The sequence below is a fragment of the Protopterus annectens genome, chromosome 8.part0 (genome assembly GCF_019279795.1).
Source record: "Protopterus annectens isolate FY-2018-M chromosome 8.part0, PAN1.0, whole genome shotgun sequence".
Lineage (NCBI taxonomy): Eukaryota > Metazoa > Chordata > Ceratodontiformes > Protopteridae > Protopterus > Protopterus annectens.
Window position 1 is genome coordinate 1,844,371,482 of NC_056741.1, and position 23,485 is coordinate 1,844,394,966.

Here is a 23,485-nt window from a genome sequence, read left to right on the forward strand (position 1 = left end):
AAATGGTATATAAACAGTTAAAGGACAACAAGGTTATATCTCCTGTGCAGTGAATCAATGCTCAACTCATGGTAGGTCAAAGACAAGAGTATCCTTCTATTAAAGTTTCACATTCTCATGGAAGTGAATGTCTTTCTTTTTTCTTTATTTATTGTTTTACTTATTTATTTATATTTGTTTACCAGGGTAGTACATTGATTAATATTGACCAATTTCAGACTCAACCCAGGTGAAATACAACACATGTCACAAACAAAAAATAGAAAAATGTAAGCAATAAGAGAATTCTTTGGACTAATTACATAGAAAAAATGTGTATATACATGCTAGTGAACAAGCACAGCGCAATGTACAATCAAGCAGAGTATAATGTGCACTATATCCCTCTCCCGCCCCCATGTAGGACATCTGTGGTTAGAGCCAGCAGAGATTTTTTTATACTACTTAGACCTTCTTGCCTAAAACCATGTCTTTCTTGACCACCAAGGGGTAATTAGAACACATTTTGCTTTAATCCTTGAACTTTGCTATAAATATTGGGATCAACAGAAATGTCGAAAAGCTATTCTGATAGAGTTGCTGTCTGGAAACTGTCCACTCTGAAGGTGTATACCTCTAAGTGCAAATGTTCTAACTTGGGTGGATTAGTACCTTGTATTACCAGAGTCTGTCTATAGGTAGGAAATTCTGATCTATCTTAGATGCCTATATCAGCTATGTCTCTTATTCTACAGTCAGGATGCATATGTCAGCTATTTCTGCACATTCTGACCACACAGAGGGCAGAACTGCAGTCCAGCACTGACTGATCAGGCAATTTCTTAAGAGACTGTTATATGTACAGGTCCTATTGAATAACCCATCTCCTATCTCCCTATCCCCCCTCTGAGACATGGACTGAAGACAGACTTAGGTCTGGTGGCTGAACCCACTAACTTGATACGATTACAATTTATTTCTGGAAATGCTTCATTCCCAGTGGCCTTCACCTCTGCATGTCATGGGCGGCGCAGTGGTGCAGCAGTAGCTTTGTTGCTCATAGCAAGAGGTTCTCTGGCTCGATTCTTGGCTGGGGTGCCTTCTTTGCGGAGTCTGCATGTCCTCCCTGCGTTCGTGTGGGTTTCCTCCAGGTACTCTGGTTTCCTCCCACATTACAAAGACATGCATCTGGAGCGTTTCTCCCTGGGCCTCTGCTGAAAATTGGCTTTGTTCCAAGTCAGACTTTCCCAGTTAACAAATGTTACATAAATAAATAAATGTGTCTGAGCTTTAGGCATTCACATGTTGGGAGCCATAAATTCAGAAGGACATGACATATTTCAAAAAGAACTTACAGTTTTTCCCAAGAGTACTTTTAGAGGTTAGCTTGAATCAGCCATTTAATCTAAACTTTAGCCCTTCACACTATGAATTACCTTGACCACTAGTTAGGGAATTGGGATTCTCCTGGAATGTCTTGTCTCCAAGATTTGACCATCTGAATTTGGGATTAAAACAATATTCTGGCTCAGTTTATTATTATGGTGCTACCCGAGGAAGAACCAAACCGATAACCCATAAAAGAGAGTCCTTATGGTTAGGTATACTATTAAGGAGGATACTCATATATAAAGAATGCATTCTTATGATATCAGCTGAGAAGTAGAGGTGCCTCTTTAATAGGTTATGAATACCCCCAACACCTATGGACAAATATTCCTTCCCAAAGCATCTGTTGGAATTCCCCATATGCTTGGTAAGAGTTTACTTTATTTCACTTGATTAATATTGTTACCTGGGCTGTGCCTGCAAATGGTCTATTGTAATCATTGTACTATCCTGGTAAACAAACTAAATGAATGATAAAATAATAATGTCATGTCACATTTACATTATGCCATGATTTGCAGAAGGTACGACTATTGATGTCTGTCAGGGACATTGCATCACAGCTTGCATTTGCTGTGTAATAGGATGTCCCTGATTTGGAATTCTGCTTAATAATAGGATATTCTGATCAGTGGAAGAATGATAACTGGGCTAAGCTGAAATAGCTTAGGTCACAACATTTTAGAGGGTGGCAGGAAATAAATAGAAAAAACAAATGTTCAGTGGGAATTGTACCTTATGGGTAGATACCACAGCTTATTTGTCTCCTCCTTTATGCACAACTCTATGATCATGCTTACCTTGGCTGGAAGGGTTAGCTTCAGTAGTTTTAGAACATTACAAAAAGAAAATTTATTAAAGCATTGACCAACTTTGGGAAGTAATATTTATGAGTATAAAACCATTAGAGAACATTAAAACCTTTTTTATCCATTATTCAGTGGCTGCTAGTCATTTTGAAGGAATATACAACTGAATGTGTTCCTAATGAAAGACCACCCCAGTGAGTTGTGCTTGATTTTAAGTCTACGTACAATACCTTTGATGTTAGTGTTACTGCCAAGTGTTTGTTGCTCTTGTCCAGATTCTGCAGGTGTCGAAGCATGTCATTCAGCTCTGCCAGTTCAATCTCAATGATCCGCAGGAAAATAATGCTGTAAAACCCAGCGTCGTACTCTGATTCAAACTGATCCACCTGGTCTTTCAGTTGTGAGATCCTATATTCGAGGCTGCGTTGCAGTTCATCTGCCTCCTGAAACTGTATGACAGAGAGGTTCAAGCACTTTAGAAACAAAGGATATAGTTAAATGCATTACCTTCCTAGTGAATAAATAAATGGGTAATCATAAAAGAAAATGGTTCATTTCAATGGGATTGATAACAGGCAGTGGAATTTTTGTTGTAATTTTTACAGCAGCTTTATGACATGCCTTACATGGTAAAGTGTCAAATAAGTAACAAAGTGGAAATTTCTTAAATGGTAAAGGAAGCTGGAAAAGAGAATGTTACAGCTGTGTGTGAGGCTGAATGAAAAATACATCTATGCTCCATTATAGTTGAATGGCTCAGGCTCATGTCACCATCTTAAGGGTTTTAACTGAAAATGGCAGAGTCATCACTAGGGGATGTCCCAGGAGGACTCTGTCAATGGGGGGCTAAGTAACCTAAAGTCCGTGCTTCATCTTATCTTTCTCTGTTTTAATTATTTGGTCAGTACAAGTAAAAAAGTGTATTCTTAATTGTTGATCAGAGGAAAGTATATCAAACAAGATAATTACTTATATTAACAAATGCAGTCGTTGCAGTTATTGCTTAATATTTAAACCAAGGTCTTCAATGAAGAAAGGTACATTACATTGCTGTATGTACTAACAAAAGAGGTAGGCATGATGAAAGCATAACAGCTTGTATAAAAATATAGAATGCAGTGAGGAGACTACTTTATGATTAATTTTAGTGTTCATATCCTTGTAACACTATCCCCTCTCCACTGTAAAGGAATTCTGCCTACTGTCTGATAACATATAAAATAATGTAGGTGCTGTAGTTTCCCACTCTATACATATTGTGAAAACTCATGGGTGGGAAAGCTCCCTCTGTAAAAATCTTGTAGTAATGGGAGTTAATCTGTAAATGGCAGCTGTTCTGTTAGTAAAAACAGATACCTTCCCATCCTGCAACTTTTTTTTCTACCCTAATCCCATGCCATATGAAGGGTATCAGAGGTGACCAATGCTGCATGCATTGCTCAGTACCCATTATAAAGAAAACAGTTATGCACTAAAACCATGAGTGCAGATGTCTACTTTTTGAACTGTACTATATGTAATGTCATACGGAGTGCTCAATGCTGCCTCATCAAGACCCCCTTATTCAGGGGCAGCATACTATGTTACTTTGCCATACTTGAAATAATTTTCTCCTTGATGTACTACATTTCACCCATGGTCTCAGAAAGCTCTACCTTGTCCAAGCATAGAGTCATGCCATTTGTAATGACACTAATGTGGATCAGTACTTCAAGGTTACCTATTGCAGTTGTGGCACATGTCTTTCTCCACTACTGTCTCACACCTGAATAACCAACATACAAGCAATTATGTTCTCTCTGTTTTTTTTAAACCTGCAGTAAATGAAAGTTTGTCATCTTTTCTCCAATTTCTTCTCAACCTTCCTACTTCAGACTTAAGCACTCCATGACTGGTCTATATCCCTTTCTCAAATCCCACATCAGTGAATACCTATTTATCAAAGCTCCTAATCAGCGAACCGACTTTTCAGCGAAAAGTTTCTTGGGCAAAACAACGATTGTTCACCATCTGATCTGAAATGTGCCCTTTTCCCCACTGTGGTGTGATACTGGAGTTGATACATTTAGTTAGAAGAGTGTGGGGGGTGTAGCCTCCACCTAGGTAGCTGTCAAGTTTTATGACTTGTTCTTGGTCACTAGGGTGGCGCACTGTTGGTTTGCCCTAGGAAAAAATGTCACTGATAAAGTCCATTCTCTGATTAGGAGCTAAAATTAATAAGTGAATTAATAAATAATATTCCCACTAGATGGCGCTCTAAACCAGGGCATCTTCTAATACTTCCATCTTTCTCCCGATGTTAACCCTAGTCTCAGTTTAGCCCTGAGCACTCAAAACTAGACTTTTAACCTATTCTTGGCTATCCTTGTTTTCCTCAGATTAAACTACTAATTTTCTCTGCTACTGTACCTCTGTATCCTTTACCTTCCCTGTCCTTCCCCCCCATACCTACTCTTCACACCTACTTCTCCCAGTAGTCAGCAGCCCCCAGATTGTTTTTTGCTGCCTTTCATCACTTACCTGTTCTACCCACTCTGTTCGCCCTGCGGGCTCACTCTGCTCCCCTACCCTATCCCCAATTCCCACCCATCCCCAGTGCTCCTAGCCATATACATATGTGGCCACACCCCCTCCCATCATCATCCTATCACTAACTACATCTACCTAACACTCCCACCCCCAACCTCTACAACAAATTAACTAGTTAATTACCTATCTTTAAGCTCACTCCCTAACATCTGCACAGGACACCCTCCATTACTAATAGTTTCACCTTCCCTCTTTAACCCACCTATATTTCGATTAACTGCACTCCTCTACCATTAACCAACTCTTCCTCATACTGCACTTTTCTCCTTCTCCCTCCTTTCCCATATCTAATCCATACCTTCACACCACATTCTCCAACACCTTACCTACATAGCCAAATGGACCCAACACATAAGTCTTGTTATACTAACTTACTACTCTTAATTACAACTCTTGCTACTCTTACAATTCCATGCACATTAACCTCCTTTGAACAATTTTCCCTTCATGAACATCACCACCCCTTCCGTGAAACATTACCTGTTTCTCTCATTAACTCCCTTAACCATAGTAACATAACCTCCACCTCTATCTATGTACTTCCAATGTACCATAGATCTACCCATATTACTTACTTCCTTGGCAAAAAAACCCCAAACTATTATTACAAAATCCTTAAACTTATTCAATAGCCACAACCTCACCCACTACTAGATGGTGATATTCATCCTAATCCTGGCCCCAATACTGATATCACCAAAAACCCACCCTACCTACCTACTCCAGCTATCTCCACCCTAAATAGATCATCCTACTCCCTTCTGATAGCTCATCTTAACATCTGTAGCATTAAGAATAAAATCACCCACCTACATGCACTCTTAGATGTGCACTCATTTGATATTCTCTGCATTTCTGAAACATGGCTAAAGCCCTTAACTCAGGACCATGAGACTACCCCTCCTGGTTACAACATCCTGAGATGTGACCGGATAACCAAAAAGGGTGGAGGGGTAGCCATTTTGTATAAAGCGGAACTCCAACTTTCACCCTTCAAATTGCTCCTACCCCCAGATACCAATTCAGAAATCCTTACTGCAAAACTACAAATCATCTATCTATCTAATTTGCACCTATCTCCCCCCAGGAAATAACATTCACACCCTTGAAAAAATACTAAGTTACATCTCTACCCACCTACCCCATGAAACTATTATGTTAGGTGACTTTAATATAGACTGGGCTACCTGTAATTCCCCCAATCCTACCGAGCACATAAATCTTTATGGATTCACACAAATAATAACCACTCTGACCAGAATACACAAACCAAACAGTAAAGAAAGCATCCTTGACTGGATCCTTCTAAACAGTCACCTTGACTCTTATGAGCCAGGAACCCTTCCAGATGATATCAGTGACCACATGTTAACCTATATCATTAAACAAAAAACTTATAGCCCCAACACTAATATCTATAAAACCTACCGCTCCAAAATATTCTTTAACCCAGACAGCTTCCAAAATGAACTTAAAGCATGTGACTGGTCACCATTGTTTCATCTTGGACTTGATGAAGCAGTAACCTACTTTAATACCAAATTTCTTCAAATCCTTGACTACCACTCCCCCTATCACTCTTCCCGAGTTAGGACCAAAACTGCCCCTTGGCTCACAAAGCAAACTAGACTAAAGATCCTCCTCAGAAATAAAATCTGGGCCAAATGGAGAACCTCCAGAAGCCCAGCAGACCACCTCTATTTTAAACAGTTAAGAAATGCCACCAAGAAAGAGATTCTCAAAGACAAAAAAGACTATTACCTCCACCTACAACAAAGTCACCAACAACATCGACAAAAATTCTGGTCTGGCATTAACAAGCTTCTTCAGCCTGGGCACTCTAAAACTCCTGCCCCTTCAGGATTCAACCAAAATAACTCTAACCAGATTCCTGATGCTTTTAATAACTACTTTGCTGATGCCATTCTATCCCTAGCTAATACTTTACCATCCACAACCACACCTCCATTGAATACCACTAATACCTCAACACCAACCTTTCTTTTACAGCCTGTACCTACATCCCTCATTTGCAAACTCCTTCAAAAACTCAAGCCATATACCCCTTCCGCTGACAGTCTTCCAGCTGAATACCTGCAAATTGCAGCTAAAACCATTGCCTATCCCATAGTTATCCTTATAAAAAGAACAATTTTAGAAAGCAAAATCCTTTCATTATGGAAGGTTTTCCACATAATCCCTTTACATAAAGGCGGCCCATCTACAGAACTCTCCAACTTTCGGCCTATCTCCTTGCTGCCTCCATTAGCTAAAATAATGGAAAAATGTATACACAGACAACTGCTTGACCACCTGCTCCAAAATAATCTTCTTGCCAACTGCCAGCATGTTTTTTAGCCTTACCATAGCACAACAACTGCCCTGCTATCCTTCTCTGATACCATAAACAAAAATCGAAACAACAACACATTTTCCTCTGCATTATTTCTTGACCTTTCAAAAGCCTTTGATATGGTAAACCATCACATACTTATTGACATTCTAAAAGCTCAATCACTTCATCCTCAAGCATTACAATGGTTTGAATCCTACTTAGAAAACAGACAGCAAGCAGTACTTTGGGATAATAATCTTTTTTCATCCCTCCCTGTGAACATTGGAGTATCGCAAGGCTCTATTTTAGGACCCCTTCTATTCTCTCTGTTTATTAATGACCTACATATCAACATACCCCAAGCCATGTGCATACAATATGCTGATGACTCCACCTTAATTTGTTCAGCCAAATCCATAACCTCTCTCCAGTCCCTAACCCAAACAGCATTTAACAGTGTTGAAAACTGATTCTTGAAACACTGCCTTCTTCTCAACCCCAAGAAAACAAAACTATTGCTCTTTGCTCCTACTCATAAGTCACCTCAACTGCACTTCACAGTAACTTCTAACAATGGAACTAACATATCCCTTGATACTACTACCCATCTACTGGGAGTAACAATTGACAACTACCTTAGTTATGATGACCATATTAATTCCACTATTAAGTCTGTCAACAAAAAACTAGGCACCCTTTACAGAATCAAATCCTTCCTTACCCCTGTAGCTAGAATCACTATTGCCAGACCCACCTGATCTCCACCTTATTCTATGCTTCAGCTATTTACACTAATTTATCTAAAACCAACCTCTTGAAACTTTCCTCCAGTTATAATAACATAGCCAGATTTGCTACTGGCTCCCCATTTAGAACTTATCACTGTCATAACCTCAGACAACTCGGATGGTTAGAACTGGAGAACCAACTTATTTTTCAACAACTTGTTATCACCCAAAAGATCCTTTACTACCCTAATAACACCCCAATCCTCACCAACCTCATTACCCCCTACAAAAATCTTGCTACACTACGTTCAGCAAATAAACTCTTAGTCTCATCCATTAAATCCAACAATAAAGCTGGGGACTCACTTTTCACCAACGCCATAGGGAAAAGTTGGAACCATCTCCCTAGTGAACTTTCCAACCTTGCTTCCACTCTTCTTTATAAGAAGCATCTTAAAGAATATCTAACATCTCACTGGCTTTGTCCCTGTTCCAACCCTGACTTATATCTCTTTCTCATTCTTGCTCTTTCTCTTCACTTTCTACTCCACTTTTCTATATAGCCTACCTGTAAAAGGACTTTCTTTTTTGAACTCAAAGGACTTCTATTTTTGAACCCCAAAAAAAAAAAATTTAAATTTCATTATTTTTCTTTGCTCTCTCTCAAATTTTCACTCTTTGTCTTTGTTCTCAGTTTATATTTACTAAAGGACTCTGTATAAGTAGATCTGACCCTTAAGAAAAAAAAAATGTACCATAATTTCACTTTAATATTTCTCTATACTGTATTTTTTTTTGTCATTACTGTTACTTGGAGCTTTTCTCCCCGGGCCTCTACTGAAAATGGACATGTATCCAGTTAGACTAGCCCGGTCAACAAATGTAAAATAAAATAAAATAAATAAATAAAAGTGTTTAACAAAGAGGTATTCCCTGGTGTGGGATTCAACAAAGTGATATAGACTGCCCCTGACATATACTTACTGTCCAGTATTACAAGACAATTTTTCTCTTGAAACACAGAGGCATATATGCTTGACTACGTACTAACTGAGCTCAGTAATTTAATATATATATATATATATATATATATATATATATATATATATATATATATATATATATTATAATTTTATGGATTTTTGGTTTGGTATTATTTAGTAAATATTTTGAGTAAGAATTCTAACTTGACAGTTTTGACTCTAGGCATAAATTTAAAACATGACATATGACAGCCTCACATCATGAATAGCGACACTTTTGCTGGACAGTTTGGTCTTAGTAGTCACTTTCCCAGTGGAATTAAGCCTTTTGATAGTATAGGCCCTCTATGATTAAGCAAGAGTGTGAATTCTGATATAGAACAGCACTTTATCCAGAATGAATATCAATGCCTTGCAACTACTGGCTGCAAGGATAGGCTCTGATATCGCCATGACATTTTATAAAAAATAAGGTGAGCTATAAGAAAATAGAGGGTTATGGTACTATAGTTTACGGAGTAGTTTAGTAGCCTCACCAGCTACACCCTGAAGTTTCACTCTCCAAAGATGTAACACGCTAAGGTAAACTGACTGAAAAAATGTAAAAGTTTTTTTTTTTTTTTGCATGTGAATAAGCCAGCTACAGCCGTAATATGCAGGGGCAATCCCTCACACCCCTAAACTTGTATACACTCCATGGTCAGAAAAACATAAAGAAGAGAGAAATATCCCAAAATGAAGAACTAATTGTTGGTACACAAGTAGAAACTGCAACAGCAGTAATTTTCTGTACAAAAGAGTACTTAATGAGTGCAACATCAGAAGAGCTGAACTCAGCAAATGGATCCACGGGGAGCTGACACTGAAAGAGATGGAGAGAAGCCAATTTAACAAAATGACCATGTTGGAACTTGGGAGACAAAATATTGAAAAACTACTAGATTTTTCAGACTACTTTTCATTTGAGAACGATAGTCTTGTATCGTAATACGTTTTTTCATACGTGCCCGAAAATCTCAGTTCAGTGATATAATAGCTGTAAGGTTTAAATTTTAGTTCAATTTGTATGCCTAATAGTGAGTTTTGAATCATGTCTGTAAAATTACCATCCTGAACAGATTTGAACGTTTTTATTTCACATTATCACAGGATCATAAGTAATAAAGCAAAGCTTAAATGAGTGATATTGAAAATCAACAATATCTGTTGTCTTTGTTTCATTTTAAGAACAGAAATATATGTTGGAACTTTAGCAGAAACACAGGTCACACATTTTTTCATGCCGCAACTCAAAGGCTGTTATTGTCAAAATTCAGACTGATCTCCATTTCTTGGCAATATCTTAACATATGAAGGTATTTATCACCCCACAACCTAATAACATGTGACTATGACATAAAAATGATGAAAATACTGAAAACTTCCAAATATTCACTGCATTTCATTTTCATTTTCACTACTTATTCATTTTTGGTGTTGATTTTAATCAAACATTTGTCATTGACGTGTTTGTTTTTTTACTGTGCTACTCTTTTTATGCTAAATATTGTCACAAAGGAATCCTTGTGAACATACCAGGACCATTCAGAACAGAATACATGTGACTTGCTTTACAAATCCTGTCACATGTGTACTGCAGCATGTGAACCATCCCTACACAGGCGTGCCTTAATGTCAGTATGTAGAAATACTGGGATTTTGGAGTTATATAAAAATTAATTCTGTAAACCAGCAAGATAAACATTAAACAAATTATCATATTTTATTAATGCAAAAAAAAAAAAGTTAAACTGCTGATTGATAAAATAAAACTGATATTTGGGTATGAGGTTATTAAAAAGTGCCATGATATTATCACTCCCTTGTAAGCAAAAAAATATCCTTAACTAAAAAATTGGAGCCTCATGGCTAGCCACAATAAGGCACAGTTGCACAGGGCTGATGTGCAATCCAGACCATATAACAAAGCAAAGTGCATTAAAAAAGGGTCCCATATGCAGTGGAGCAAAGGATTACTCAACTGTTTACCTGTACTCCTTGAGGCAGGTAGCTGCAATCCAAATAGAGTTCCATAACATAGTTAAATTTACAAATGTGTGAATTGTGGACAGGGACAGGGAGGTATGGTTGCACATATGCAGGGATACTATAGGAAACTACATATTCCAGCATCCAAAGTCATTGTAATGGTGATATATTAACATAGCATAGCCACATAACATAATCAACATGACATGGACTTACATTACAAAGAACAATATATATATATATATATATATATATATATATATATATATATATATATATATATATATATATATACATACACACACACACACACACACACACATATATATATATATATATATATACATATATATATATATATATATATATATATATATATATATATATATATCTTCACTATAAACAGTGATTTGCTACTACAATAACTTAATGAAAATTGAGGTAAAAGCTTTCATACTGAGAAACTGTTTTAACTTGAAAGCTTGTATATAGCAATTTTTATTAAATTACTGTTGCAGCATATCAATATTTTGTATTATTTTATATAATACAGTGAGTTTGTGAAGAACATTTTAAAGTTTTATATATAAAATGTCATAGGCATGTAGTGGCGTATCTAGGCGAGTAGTACACTGTGTACAAAAAGCACACAAACCCTGCTCACCTGCACCAGAATGCTACAGCTGAGCTTCCACCAATGGGAGTTGCAGTTGTGCCTACTCCCTTCATTAGCATAGAATGCTAATGACTATGACTTTGAAGTCATGGTAACACTGGCCACATTTTTTATGAACCAAGCCTTGTCAAAAGTTTGAAGAGCCATAGATCATAGCTGTGCTTCCCTACCATGCCAACACATATTACAACAGGTGACAAACAGCTGCTTCTGTACCTCCCATCAGTGGCTCGCTGGTTAATAGTAGGGAGACAGCATTTTAGACATGTCATCTAGGTACTAACTTCATAGTTGACGATTGTAGTCCTTGTCTGCCATCCATGAACAACCTCAGGCCCCTGCAAGGTAACTTTATAGGAGATGAGTTTAGCCAGAAATGAAGATGGAGATGACACTGGATGCCAGGGTATGGTACACAATTCAATTTATGTACCTTTTAAATACATACAGTGTGTTACTCTGTAATGCATTTACCTGAAAATGAGAGTTTTGCTGTCTTCCTCCATGAAAAATACATTCTTTTTGCACTAGATAATTGTTTCACCTCATCAAGAGGTGCCTAAAACTCAAAGGATTTCTGATGACCGAAAAGTATTGAAAGGTTGGATATGGGGAAATAGAAGGGTACATATGATAAAGCACATCTGAATCTTTATCTTGTATGAGTTTTTCCTTGTTGTGGTGGTAGTGAGGTCAGCAGGGTACTACACTTGGGATATATGCAGCAGTCTCAGTGTTGTTTGCTCACAGAATGAAGCATTTAGTTGATTTCTGATGTAGTGTGGGGATGGGTTTCACACAGACAGACAACCAGACAATCTAACACACACACACACACACACACACACACACACACACACACACACACACACACACACACACACACACACACACACACACACCATGCTGTAGCATTATGAATATCTATTTTTCAGTACCATAAACACAAATGAGTTCATAGGTTTTGTAGCACCCAATCTGGCACTGATTGAGTTTGAATCCTATCATTGTCAACCAAATGTCATTCTGTATATATGAGGGATGGAAGTTATGGTTCTTGGTTATGCTCCACTGCCCCAGATAGGTCTGATGACCACCAAAGGGGTGGTCTCTCAAGTCATGCTACTGGTGCCTAACAAGTTAAAGTAAAAAAGAAAAAGAAAGAAAAAAAGTTCAGACAAATCTAACAAATCTGATTCACTTATCAATTGACCAAATGCCACATCCACACATAGCCTAGCACTACACACTAACCAATGACCAAGCTGAGTATTTTCTCATTACTCCAGACCCCTTTCTCTTTGAATGCCTTGTGTCTTCCAATGCCTCTTACCCATGGTGACTGCCTGTCAGACAAATTATTTTTTTCACACAAACATACAACATACGATTCTAAGTGAGGATTCTCATGGTCTACACAAAATTCTATCTGTTAAGGTAGTAAAGCCACCCCCCCCCCCAAATATGAGTAGGGAACAATGCACTAACTACCTGTATCACTCTTGATATCTTAACAAAATAAACTGATTAACAAACAATGGTAATGTGCAAAATGATCTGCCACTTAAGGCAGATACAGCCTCTTGACAAATTATTTTTCCAAATAACCTCTTCTCAGAAGATAAAAGTAAATAAAAAAATTAAACAAGAAAGAAGTTAAAGCAGTACTTATAAAAAGTATATATGTAGAAATATAAACATTTGCACAATGAACAGGAGACAATAATCAGTTGTACAGACAAAATATCTATAAGGAAAACATCCAACATATTAAGCTAAATAATAATGTTAATTGAATCTAGTTCAAAAATGCTTGACTTAACTGTGCTAATTTACTAAAATACTGTACAAGCAAATGTAGAACAGACAGAGCTTACATAGATGTGGACACCAAAGTCTTCCAAGTGAGACTACATTAGCTTACTATCTTATGCCCACATAAAATAGCGATAATTAACTTAGTTATTTGTAACACACAGGACTAGCTGGAAAATTAACAGGATTTCATGTATATCTATTAATTGTTTACATAATCAACCGTTTCCACTTACAACTTTGAGTTTAATGACCTGCTGGAAGGTTTTCTTACCTTCCAGCAATTATAGGCAAGTAATTAGTCCTTTCCTTTAAAACTGCATTTTATCATATAATTATTGCAGTATGTAGTCATACCTTCATACATAGTTTTCTTCTTCATTTTGTAAAAGAACAGAGTTCTATCACTGATAAGACAGTTTAATGCTGTACTTTATATTGCATATTTCATAAACCTTAAGTGTAGCCTACAAATGTCTTAACATATGAAAGAAAAAAATAGCCATTCTAAAACTGTTTTCTCTACTTTGACCTTACAGCTCTATGGGTTCATAGGTGGTTGCTAAGCTTGTGGCAATGAGGTTATTAAGTAACTTATATAAAATCCAGTAAAATCTAAAGTATTAATTGCTAATATCAAGAAGACTGCAATCTCATATGCCAGGGGTAAATCTGTGATTACTCTTCCATATTTAAACCTAGATTTAAAAGCAGCCAGTGCATCACTCTGTTTTATATGAGAGGGAGAGTCTCTAACAGAAACAGGGAATGTGCTAAGTTAAATAATAATAATGCTGAAAGTTATTGTTACTAGGCTTCTGATGTGGGTCTTTATGGTACAGCTATCTGTGGAGATAGAGGAGAATGGAAATACAGGGTGCTCAGATGATCAACTTGTTAGGAATATCTGAGGTCTTTGAAGCTGTATTAGAAGTTCAGTAAAGTATATGATGAATGGAGCCTTGTATTCAATGACCGCCCTAACAAGGGATAAAAAATGCAATTATAACTTCTTTGGACCTAGGAGAGAGACTGTCTAGAGATTACCTGTGCTAGATAGCATGAGTTCCTATCCACAACTGAGACATGGTGATCAAATTAAGGCTTTTTGCCAAAATACATACCCAGGTATCTAATGACTACTTCAGTTTAGAGGGGATTATACTGCATATGACATGTACAAGTGGTGTTTGACTCCCCCAAAATAAAACCAACAAAAAACAAAACACTTGCAGGAAATTACAAATTCCACTTTAATTTAGTGCTTTTGTCTAATCAAGTAGTAAGAGTCGCTCTCCTACTTTGGACACAATAGAAGAGTCTTCGTGAGTTCTGTTCAAGCAGCTTTATTATATACAAACACATCATGATAGAAGTTTACTGACTTTAACTTAAGTAACTTATATACAAACTAACTACTGCAATCATAAATTCATAAATGCTCACTCTCTGGCTGCACTGTCAAAATGGCACTGGGAGTAGCATGTGCCCAATATTTATAAGTGCGCTTCTTAAAGATACAGCACATACATTGATCTACAGCCTCCCTCTTTGAGAAATAGATCATGCAATGTTATGAATCTATTTGGCATGCAGATAATACAAGTAGTTCTTTGTCATGCAATTATACAAGACTACGTACATATATATATATATATATATATATATATATATATATATATATATAGTTAGGTCCATGTTGCTGTGTATTTCCCACACTGGGCCTGGAAATTTGACCATATCGTTTGGCATAAAACTGTGAATTAGGTTTAGCAAAGGAGCTGTTTCTACAGAATGCTCAACCTTGGAAGTATTTGGAACATCTTCAGGAATGGAAGTAGAGGTTGAAACACACTCTAGAATGGGAAGAATATTTGGTTCACTCTGAGATCTTAAGTCTGTATCACAGAAACAATGCTGCAATGATGATTCTGGTATAGGAAGAAGATCTCTGCGATTTTATCCTGTACTCCACACCCTCAGATTCTATAAGGTAGAATGTTGGCTTGGCACATTTACCTATAACTTGATCAATCTGGTCAAAACCTTTTGTCATTTGTATCTTCACTGTGTCTCCTTCCCTCAACAGGTGAAGAAATATGCTTGATTTATCATAACTGGACTTCTGGACAGACTGCTTCTTGAATAATTGAGTCTTGTTGGTTCTGTTGTTCTTAGCTTTATGCCTCAATAAACTGGAACTAATAGGTAGCATTGTTCTGGTTTGCCTAGATAGAAGTCTTTGAGCAGGTGAGCCAAGGATATCACCATGGGGTATGTTTCTGTGATTAAGTAAATTCAAAAAAACATCAGCATTGTCACACTTTGACCTTTCAAGTAATTGCTTTGCACTCTGAACTGCACGTTCAGCTACCAATTTGTCTGTGGATATTCAGGACTGCTAGTAACATGTACAAAATCTCATTCTCTTGCAAATTTCTGAAATAACTGACTAGTAAATTGAGTACCATTGTCACAAGCAACTTTGTCTGGACTGCCATGGACTGAGAAATGACCATTTAACTTAGTAATAACAGTAGTGGATGCTAAAATTAGGTAGTAAGTCAATCTAAAACCAATTTGAATAAGAATCTACTAATACCAAGTAGTGTTGATGGTTCCACTTGAAGATATCAGTGGCTACTGTTGACCAAGGTAGCTCAGGAACTTGACTTAGCTGCAATGGTTCTCTTTGCAAATGCAGATTAATACTATTGCATACTGAATAAGAAGAAAGTAATGTCTTTCACTAGTAAAGGCTAAAATACTAATTATTTCACTCTTCTCTTAGTGGATGTGGAACCTGAGTGACCACAATGCAAAATCTGGATATATTCTTGTTGGAAGGAAGCAGGAACAACAATTTTAGGGCCTTTGAAAATAATGCCATCTTCCATCAACATTTCATCTCTGCAAGGAAAATAGGAAAATGGGTGGTATGAAAACTTTAAAAAGAGAAGTGGCATGCATAGTGTGGTGCAACATGGAGAGGCAACCAGTGACAACAAAGAAGTTGCAGATGAATTTGTTCAGGAGTTTAAGAAGTATGTAGAGATTGAGGGATTTATTCCCCAACAAGTGTTCATTTGTGATGGGACAGGCTTGTTCTGGAATAAAAATGCCTGACAAGACTTACATCACTAAAGAGGAGAAGGCATTACGAGGGCACAAGCCAGTGAAGGACATGATAACTCTGTTGTTGTGTGGGAATGCAAGTTAAGCCTCTGCTAGTCTATCACAGTGAAAGTTTTCAAGAAAAATAATGTGATAAAAAGCAAGTTACTTATGATGTGGAGGGCTAATTGTAAATCTTGAGTCACCAGGTATTTCTTCATGGAGTGGATGAACAAAGTGTTTGGCCCATCTGTGAAAAAATATTTACTGAAGAAATATTTGCCTTTGAAGGCTCTGCTTGTTTTGGACAATGTTCATGCTTGCCCTGCAGGCTTGGAAGACTACTTGTTGGAGGAGTTTAACTTCCTCACTGTGAGGTTTTTGCCCTCTAACACAACTCCACTGATTCAGCACATGGACCAGCAGGTCACCTCTAATTTTAAAAAACTGCACACAAAGGCACTTTTCCAGAGGTGCTTTGAAGTGACTTCAGATACAGAGCTGACCTTGAGAGAATTCTGGAAAAAAACATTTTGATATCCTCCACTGCCTAAATCTTATTGAAAGGGCCTGGAGGGAAGTCTCTCACAGGATGCTGAACTCTGCCTGTAAAAAACTGTGGCCAGAAGCTGTAATTCAGAATGACTTTGAAGGCTTTGATAGTGAGTCTAGGACTACAGGTATTGTGGAGGAAATTATAACTCTAGGGCAGTCCGTGGGCCTGGAGGTCAATGCTGATGATGTAGAGGAGTTAGTTGAGGGGCATAAAGAAGAGCTCAGCACAGAGGAGCTGCAGAAGCTTCAGAGGAAGTGACAAAAGACAGTGGCTGAGGAACTGTCTCCAGGTGAGGTGGAGGTAAGGGAGGATGTCTCCAGTTCATTAATTAAGGAAATGTGCACAAAGTGGGTGGAAGTGCAACATTTTTTGGAAATTGACAAAGCTCTAACAAGCTGCAATGTTAATTTATTCAGTGACCAAACAATGTCCCACTTAAGAGGCATCTTGAAATGCAGGCAAAAACAAGCACCATTTGATAAGTTTCTAGTGAAAATTAAACCTGGTGAGTCTCAAGGGTTCAGTGGTGATAACAGATAGAAAACAGAAAGGGAAAAAACCCTGAAGGGCAGCTGGCCAAAGTTTTTTATGGAAGGAGACTCTCCTTCCAGACAATAACATCTCTTCTCCTCAACATCTTCATCACTACCACCCCTTTAGGCCATCAAAGTTATACAAACTTAAAATTTAAAATTTAAAGTTACACTGTTTATTAATGAACTTATACTGTACTGTTTAAAAGTGAACTTATACTGCTTATTAAAGTTATACTGTTTAAAAGTGAAGTCATACTGTTTATGAGTAAAATAAAACTCCATGAATGCACATAATGCCTTATAAAATGTGGATTTTCTAGGGGTCTGGAATGTATTAATTCAATTTGTATTATTCATTATGGGAAATGTGTTTCATACTCATAGGTTTTGCCACTCAATGTGCCTTCTGGAACAGATTAACTATGAGTATCAATGTACCACTCTATTTGATTTACAAACTGTTATTCCCACTTATTTACTTTCTGTTATGTACTTTCCTTTTTACTTACTACATTATTTTGCTGTTTAAAACTTTATTTTTATTTTTACTGCTATACAGAATTTTAGCCATTGCCTTTTATTTATTTAATTTATTTATTTATTGACATTTGTTAACCGGGTTTGTCCAACTGGGCTTGTGGCCCATTTTCACTGGAGACCCGAGGAGAAAAGCTGCAGTAATACATTTTAAAACAAGTACAATTTTAAACAATATTGATATAATAGCAGTTACAGCAAAACGATTCACATATGTTGGAATACATGCATAAAGTTAAAGTTGCATTAAAAAGAAGCTAAGTAACAATTTTACATTGATATAGTTCAAGAGGTCAACAATAAACATTTTTTTGTTTGTATAAAATTGTGCAAATGCATAGTAGACACATTGGAGAGAGAGGTGTAATGAGGTACTAAGTATGGTCCTTTTGAGAGTACATAAAGGGAAGGAAGACTAGGTAGGGTCATGGCAAGGGCAGGTTCTGGAATTGAGAAAATAAGCTTTTAGTTCATTTTTAAAGTGTGAGGTGTGGGAGATTGAACGTAAGTCAAGGGGAAGTTTGTTCCAAGCATGGACAAGGGAGTGTTTGTAGAGTAGTTTGCCTACTGACCTTTTTGGGTGGTAGATATCAAGTAATTGTTGGTTAGAAGTATGGAGGGTCCAGGATGGGATGTAGATGGAGACTAAGGAAGATAGAGATGGACAGAAGGAGGGTTTATAAAGAATAGAGTATAGCATATGAAATTGATAAGACAGCAGAAACTGGGGAAGTTCAAGCCATTGAAGAGAGTTTAAAGAAATGCATTGGTGTGAGTTGTATGTGGAGTTAGTAATGAATCTGGCTATTTTATGGTAAGTCTGTTGCAGTTTGTTTAGAGTGGAGGCCTGGATATTGGTAAGAACTGGGGTGGAGTATAAGAGGGAGGGGAGGAGGAGTGCCTGGCCCAGGGTAAGTCTAGATTCAGGGGTTAGGAATTTTTTGTTCTGATATAGCAGACCTAGCGTCTGGTTTGTTTTTTTTATACATTGGAGTATGTGTAGGTTGAACTTGAGTTCGTCACCGATAATGACCCCTAGGAGTTTTGTGTGGGTGTCAGGTTGGATATTTGTATTGTTAGAAGATGTAATAAAAAAGGAGGTTTTGTGATGATTAAGAGAACAGGGAAAGAAAAGTAGGAGTTTGGTCTTTTTGGGATTTAGGATCAATAGGTTGTGAGAGAGCCATTGTTCAATGGATAGTAGGGCCTGTTAGGTCAGGGAGTGTAGTTCAGGAATGTTATTTGAGATGGATATAAGTGTGGAGTCATCGGCATACTGAATAAGGGAGGATTCTTTGCATGAAGTGTAAAAATCATTGGTGAAGATGTTAAACAAAAGGGGTCCCAAGATGGAGCCTTGGGGAACACCAGTGGAGATGGGAAGGAAAGGTGAGGAGGATGAGAGCCATTTGACAGATTGTTCCCTGCCAGATAGGTAACTATTAAACCAGGCAAGTGCGGAGGGGGATAGGTGGAGATTTGCGAGTTTGGATAGTAGTAGAGGATGAGGGACAGTATCGAAGGCTTTGGAGAGATCTAGGAAGAGACAGGAAATGAGTTTATTGTTGTCTAGGGCACCAAGTCTAGTACAACATGCTTCTCTTTATCATTATATATTTTTTTTACTTCTTACCATCCCTTACTGCCATATATATCTTGATAAGCAAAAGAAAACAAAAAAGAAAAAAGTGCATATATTGTGTTGAAAATGCTTGTTGTAATATATTTTTTGTATTCATTAGTGTTTAACACTGTTTTCTTGTCTTTCTTTGTACTTCTGCATGTAAATGTATATTGTATTAGAAGCCATATTTTTATAACTGTAGGTTTACGTTGTTTACTGTATTATCATTTGTTTTTGGAAGTTTTCCTCCCTGGCTTACTGTTTGAAAATGGACTATGTCCAGTAGGGTTATTCCAGTTAAAAAAACATAAATAAATAAATAGATAAAACAAAATCACCATGGAAGCTCATTACACATTTCACCACTACATGACAGAAATAATAAACAGAGATTTATCTTTCATATTTTAAACATGCCTTGTCCTCAAAATGATCATTTAATTCAAAATCATTTAAAGCTCGCACTCTATAAAATGAATTATTTTGCATCTTGCATTGCTTAGTGGAGCAGGGAATAGTGTTTTTGCCTCAAGGTTCCCTGATTCAATTCTTTACTGGGGTGCCTTCTGAGGAGAGTTTGCATTCATTTCCTTTGGATGCTCTGGTTTCATCCCACATTCCAAAGACATGCAGTAGGTGGATTGGATACTCTAAATTGGCCATAGGTGTGATTGTGCATGTGAGTGAATGGTGTGGAAAAACTACCATGGCAGGACTAGCTACCTGGCAGTCTAAATATTATGTCTAGTTGACTCTTACTGCTGAAGTGACATCCTGAACCCATGTGCAAAAATTAGGAGTTGTGGATGGATGAATGAATGGCATGCACTCATGGAATCTATCTGCAGCTATAAAATGAAATGCATACTCTTTTCTTCTAAAAGTGCATTTGTTTATTTCTTTCTTATACTGTCACTTAGATATTGTGAGTCTGACTTTAAAAGGTGCCTGCCTTGCCTACATTAAAGTGGCCTGGCCAAATCAGCTCAATATAATATATAATCCCACATCTTAGGTCACTCAAAAAACTCATATAACTTAAATCAGTCACCAAAGAATGCCTGAAAAGTCAATGATCATGTTACTGTACTCATCCTCCATAAACTGCCTTCCTTTCCTATGGAGCCTACTGTCCGCCCACATTGCTTTCACTTGTGTTATGTGTCAGCGTTCTTAGCCATCTTATCTTATAGGTTCATAGGCTAGGTGCCTTTGAATTGTAGGTCACAGAAGATAGCCCTTTTAAGGTTAGTTTACTGTGCCTCTGTCTAGCAGGGACACAGAAGAGATCCCCGGGGTAAACTTACAATCTCCCATCCACTCGTCAAGATTTCTCTTGAAGAGGGTCAGTGAGGGGCTCTGCCTAACTTGGACTGGGATTTTGTTCCAGAGTGAGGTGAGCCTCTGGGATATGAATCTGTCCCTCCAGCATGTCCTATTTATTTCTGTGCTGAGGTTTAAGTCCCTGGAGTGTGTAGCTCTAAGGGATTTGGATTTCTTGAGGTGGAGCATGTCCATTAATTCTGGGTTGGACATGGCATTATACGTCAGGCACAGATCGCCTCTGAGTAGGCGGTAGGCAACTGAGTAGAGCTGGAGTTTCTTTAGCCGAACTGCGTAGGGCATCTGTTTGAGTCCCTTGATCCTCTTGGTGAGGTACTTTTGGGGTCTTTCCAGTTGCTGCAGGTGTTGGGTAAGGTACATCCCAAATGGGGCATTGTATTCAATTATGGGCCTGATGAGTGATGAGTAGAGGGGCACAATGGCCTCTCTTGATATAGATGTGAAACCTTTCATGATAAGGTGGGCTATATAGAAGGTCTTTCTAACCATTTTGGCAACGTGATTGTCAAAGGAGAGATTACTATCTACTTGGGTCCCCAAATCCCTAATTACTTCTTCCGTACTTAATGGATTACCACCTATGTGGTAATTTGTGGACACTTTGTTTTTCCCAAAGGGGATGACAATGCACTTTTTGGCATTTAGCGTTAGGCCATGGCTCTGGCACCAGTTATCCGTCTCTGTGAGACCATTTTGGAGGATGCTTGTGTCAGCCAGAGAGTCGATTATGGCACCCAGTTTGCAGTCATCTGCAAACTTGGTCAGCCATAGTCCTCCCATGTTAGCCTGTACCTCAGAGAAATATATACCGAACAAGAGAGGTCCCAGGACTGAGCCTTGTGGGATGCCACTTGTAACTGGTTTAGAGTCTGACATGGCACCTGCAATTCTGACCATGTGGGTTCTATCCCTGAGCCAGTTTGCAACCCATCTTGTGACACAGGGGTTGATATTTAAGCTGGTGAGCTTATTTATGATGCCCGAGTGGGGTATTGTGTCAAAGGCTTTTGCGAGGTCCAGGTAGGCTGTTTGGACTACCTTCCCTTCATCTATGGCCCTGGTAACTGTTTCAAAGAAGTCGGCCAGGTTTGAGAGGCAAGATCTGCCCTTAACAAAGCTGAATTGGGTAGGATCCAGTGTGTGGAGGTTCCCACTGTCTTTGTTTATGAGTTCCATGATGATACGCTCCATAGCTTTGCAGACCAGGCTAGTCAGGCTTATAGGGCGATAGTTTCCGGGGTCCGTTGTGGCACCACCTTTGTGGAGCGGGACCACTGTTGCTGTACGCCATTCCTTGGGTACATATGCTATAGTAAGGCTGAGATTGAACAGTGACTTTATGTGAGGGTTAAGTTCTTCTTGAAGCTCGTGTAAGACGCAGCCCGGGACACTGTCCGGTCCCATTGATGTTGTGTTTTTTGCTTTGGAGAGGGCAGCTCTCACCTGTTCATCTGTGATGTCAGGGAGGCTACACTCTGTTGGGATAGACATTTGCTCTTTTGGGGGGGATGGGGGGGAGAAATTTTCACTGGACCTGTCTGCCAGGATGTTGGCAATGTCTGTGGGTTCAGTGTATTTTTTGTCATTTTGCACTAACTCAGAGCATATCTGGGAGTTGCCACCCAGGTTCCTGACATAACTAAAGAAGGCCTTATGATTGTCTTTAGTGTCTTGTGCAATTTTTCTTTCAAAGCTAGCCTTAGATGATTTTATGAGGGATCGTAGTTTCTTGCTAGTACTGATCAGAGATGCCTTCCCTTTTTGGGATTTTGCTCTATCATGTAGTAGCTTTCTCCTTCTGTTGTATAGCTTATTTATGGCTGGGGTCCACCAGACAGGTCTCCTGCCTTTGGGGGAGTGAGTCTTGGTTTTATTTGGGATAGCACGATCCATGCATTCCTGTAGGTGTCCATAGAATGTGTTTGTAAAGGATTCTGTGGTTTGAGCCGTATTTTCCACTGGCCCAGGGGCTTTGAAGGATACCACCTCGGTTTTGGGAAGTGTGAAGTTTGCTTTTGAGAAGTTCTTCACCGTGGTTTCCTTGGCTGTGGGTGGGGATGGGATATGGATGTCCAGTGAGATTAATTTATGGTCTGACCTTACCAATGAGGGGTATAACTCTAATGTGGAACATAGAGTCCCCATGTTGGTGATGACCAGGTCCAATATGTCTTCTCCTCTTGTGGGGGTGGTGACCAGTTGTTCCATAGCATTTGAGTTTATAAATTCTAGGAACAATTGGGCGAGGGTGTTGGGGCTTGAGTAGTTTTCCCAGTCAATGTTTGGGTAGTTGAAGTCACCCAATATAATAGTGTTTGGAGAGACCTTCAGATTCTCCAGTGTTCTCAGGAAAGCCGAGTGGGGTTCCTGAGTTTGGAAGGGTGGTCTGTAGCAGGCTACAAACTGAGAGGCAGTTTTTCCCACTGTTAGTTGCACATGGATT

At 38.3% G+C, this 23,485-nt stretch overlaps 1 protein-coding gene across 1 annotated transcript in view; it reads right to left on the bottom strand.

Moving 5' to 3' along the window:
• LOC122809671 (olfactomedin-4-like) overlaps positions 1-23,485 on the bottom strand; it is a 179,061-nt gene that overhangs the window by 14,058 nt on the left and 141,518 nt on the right. Inside the window, exon 3 of the mRNA XM_044081339.1 lies at positions 2,408-2,626. Coding sequence (XP_043937274.1) covers positions 2,408-2,626 — 219 coding nt within the window. The remainder of the gene's footprint in view (positions 1-2,407; positions 2,627-23,485) is intronic.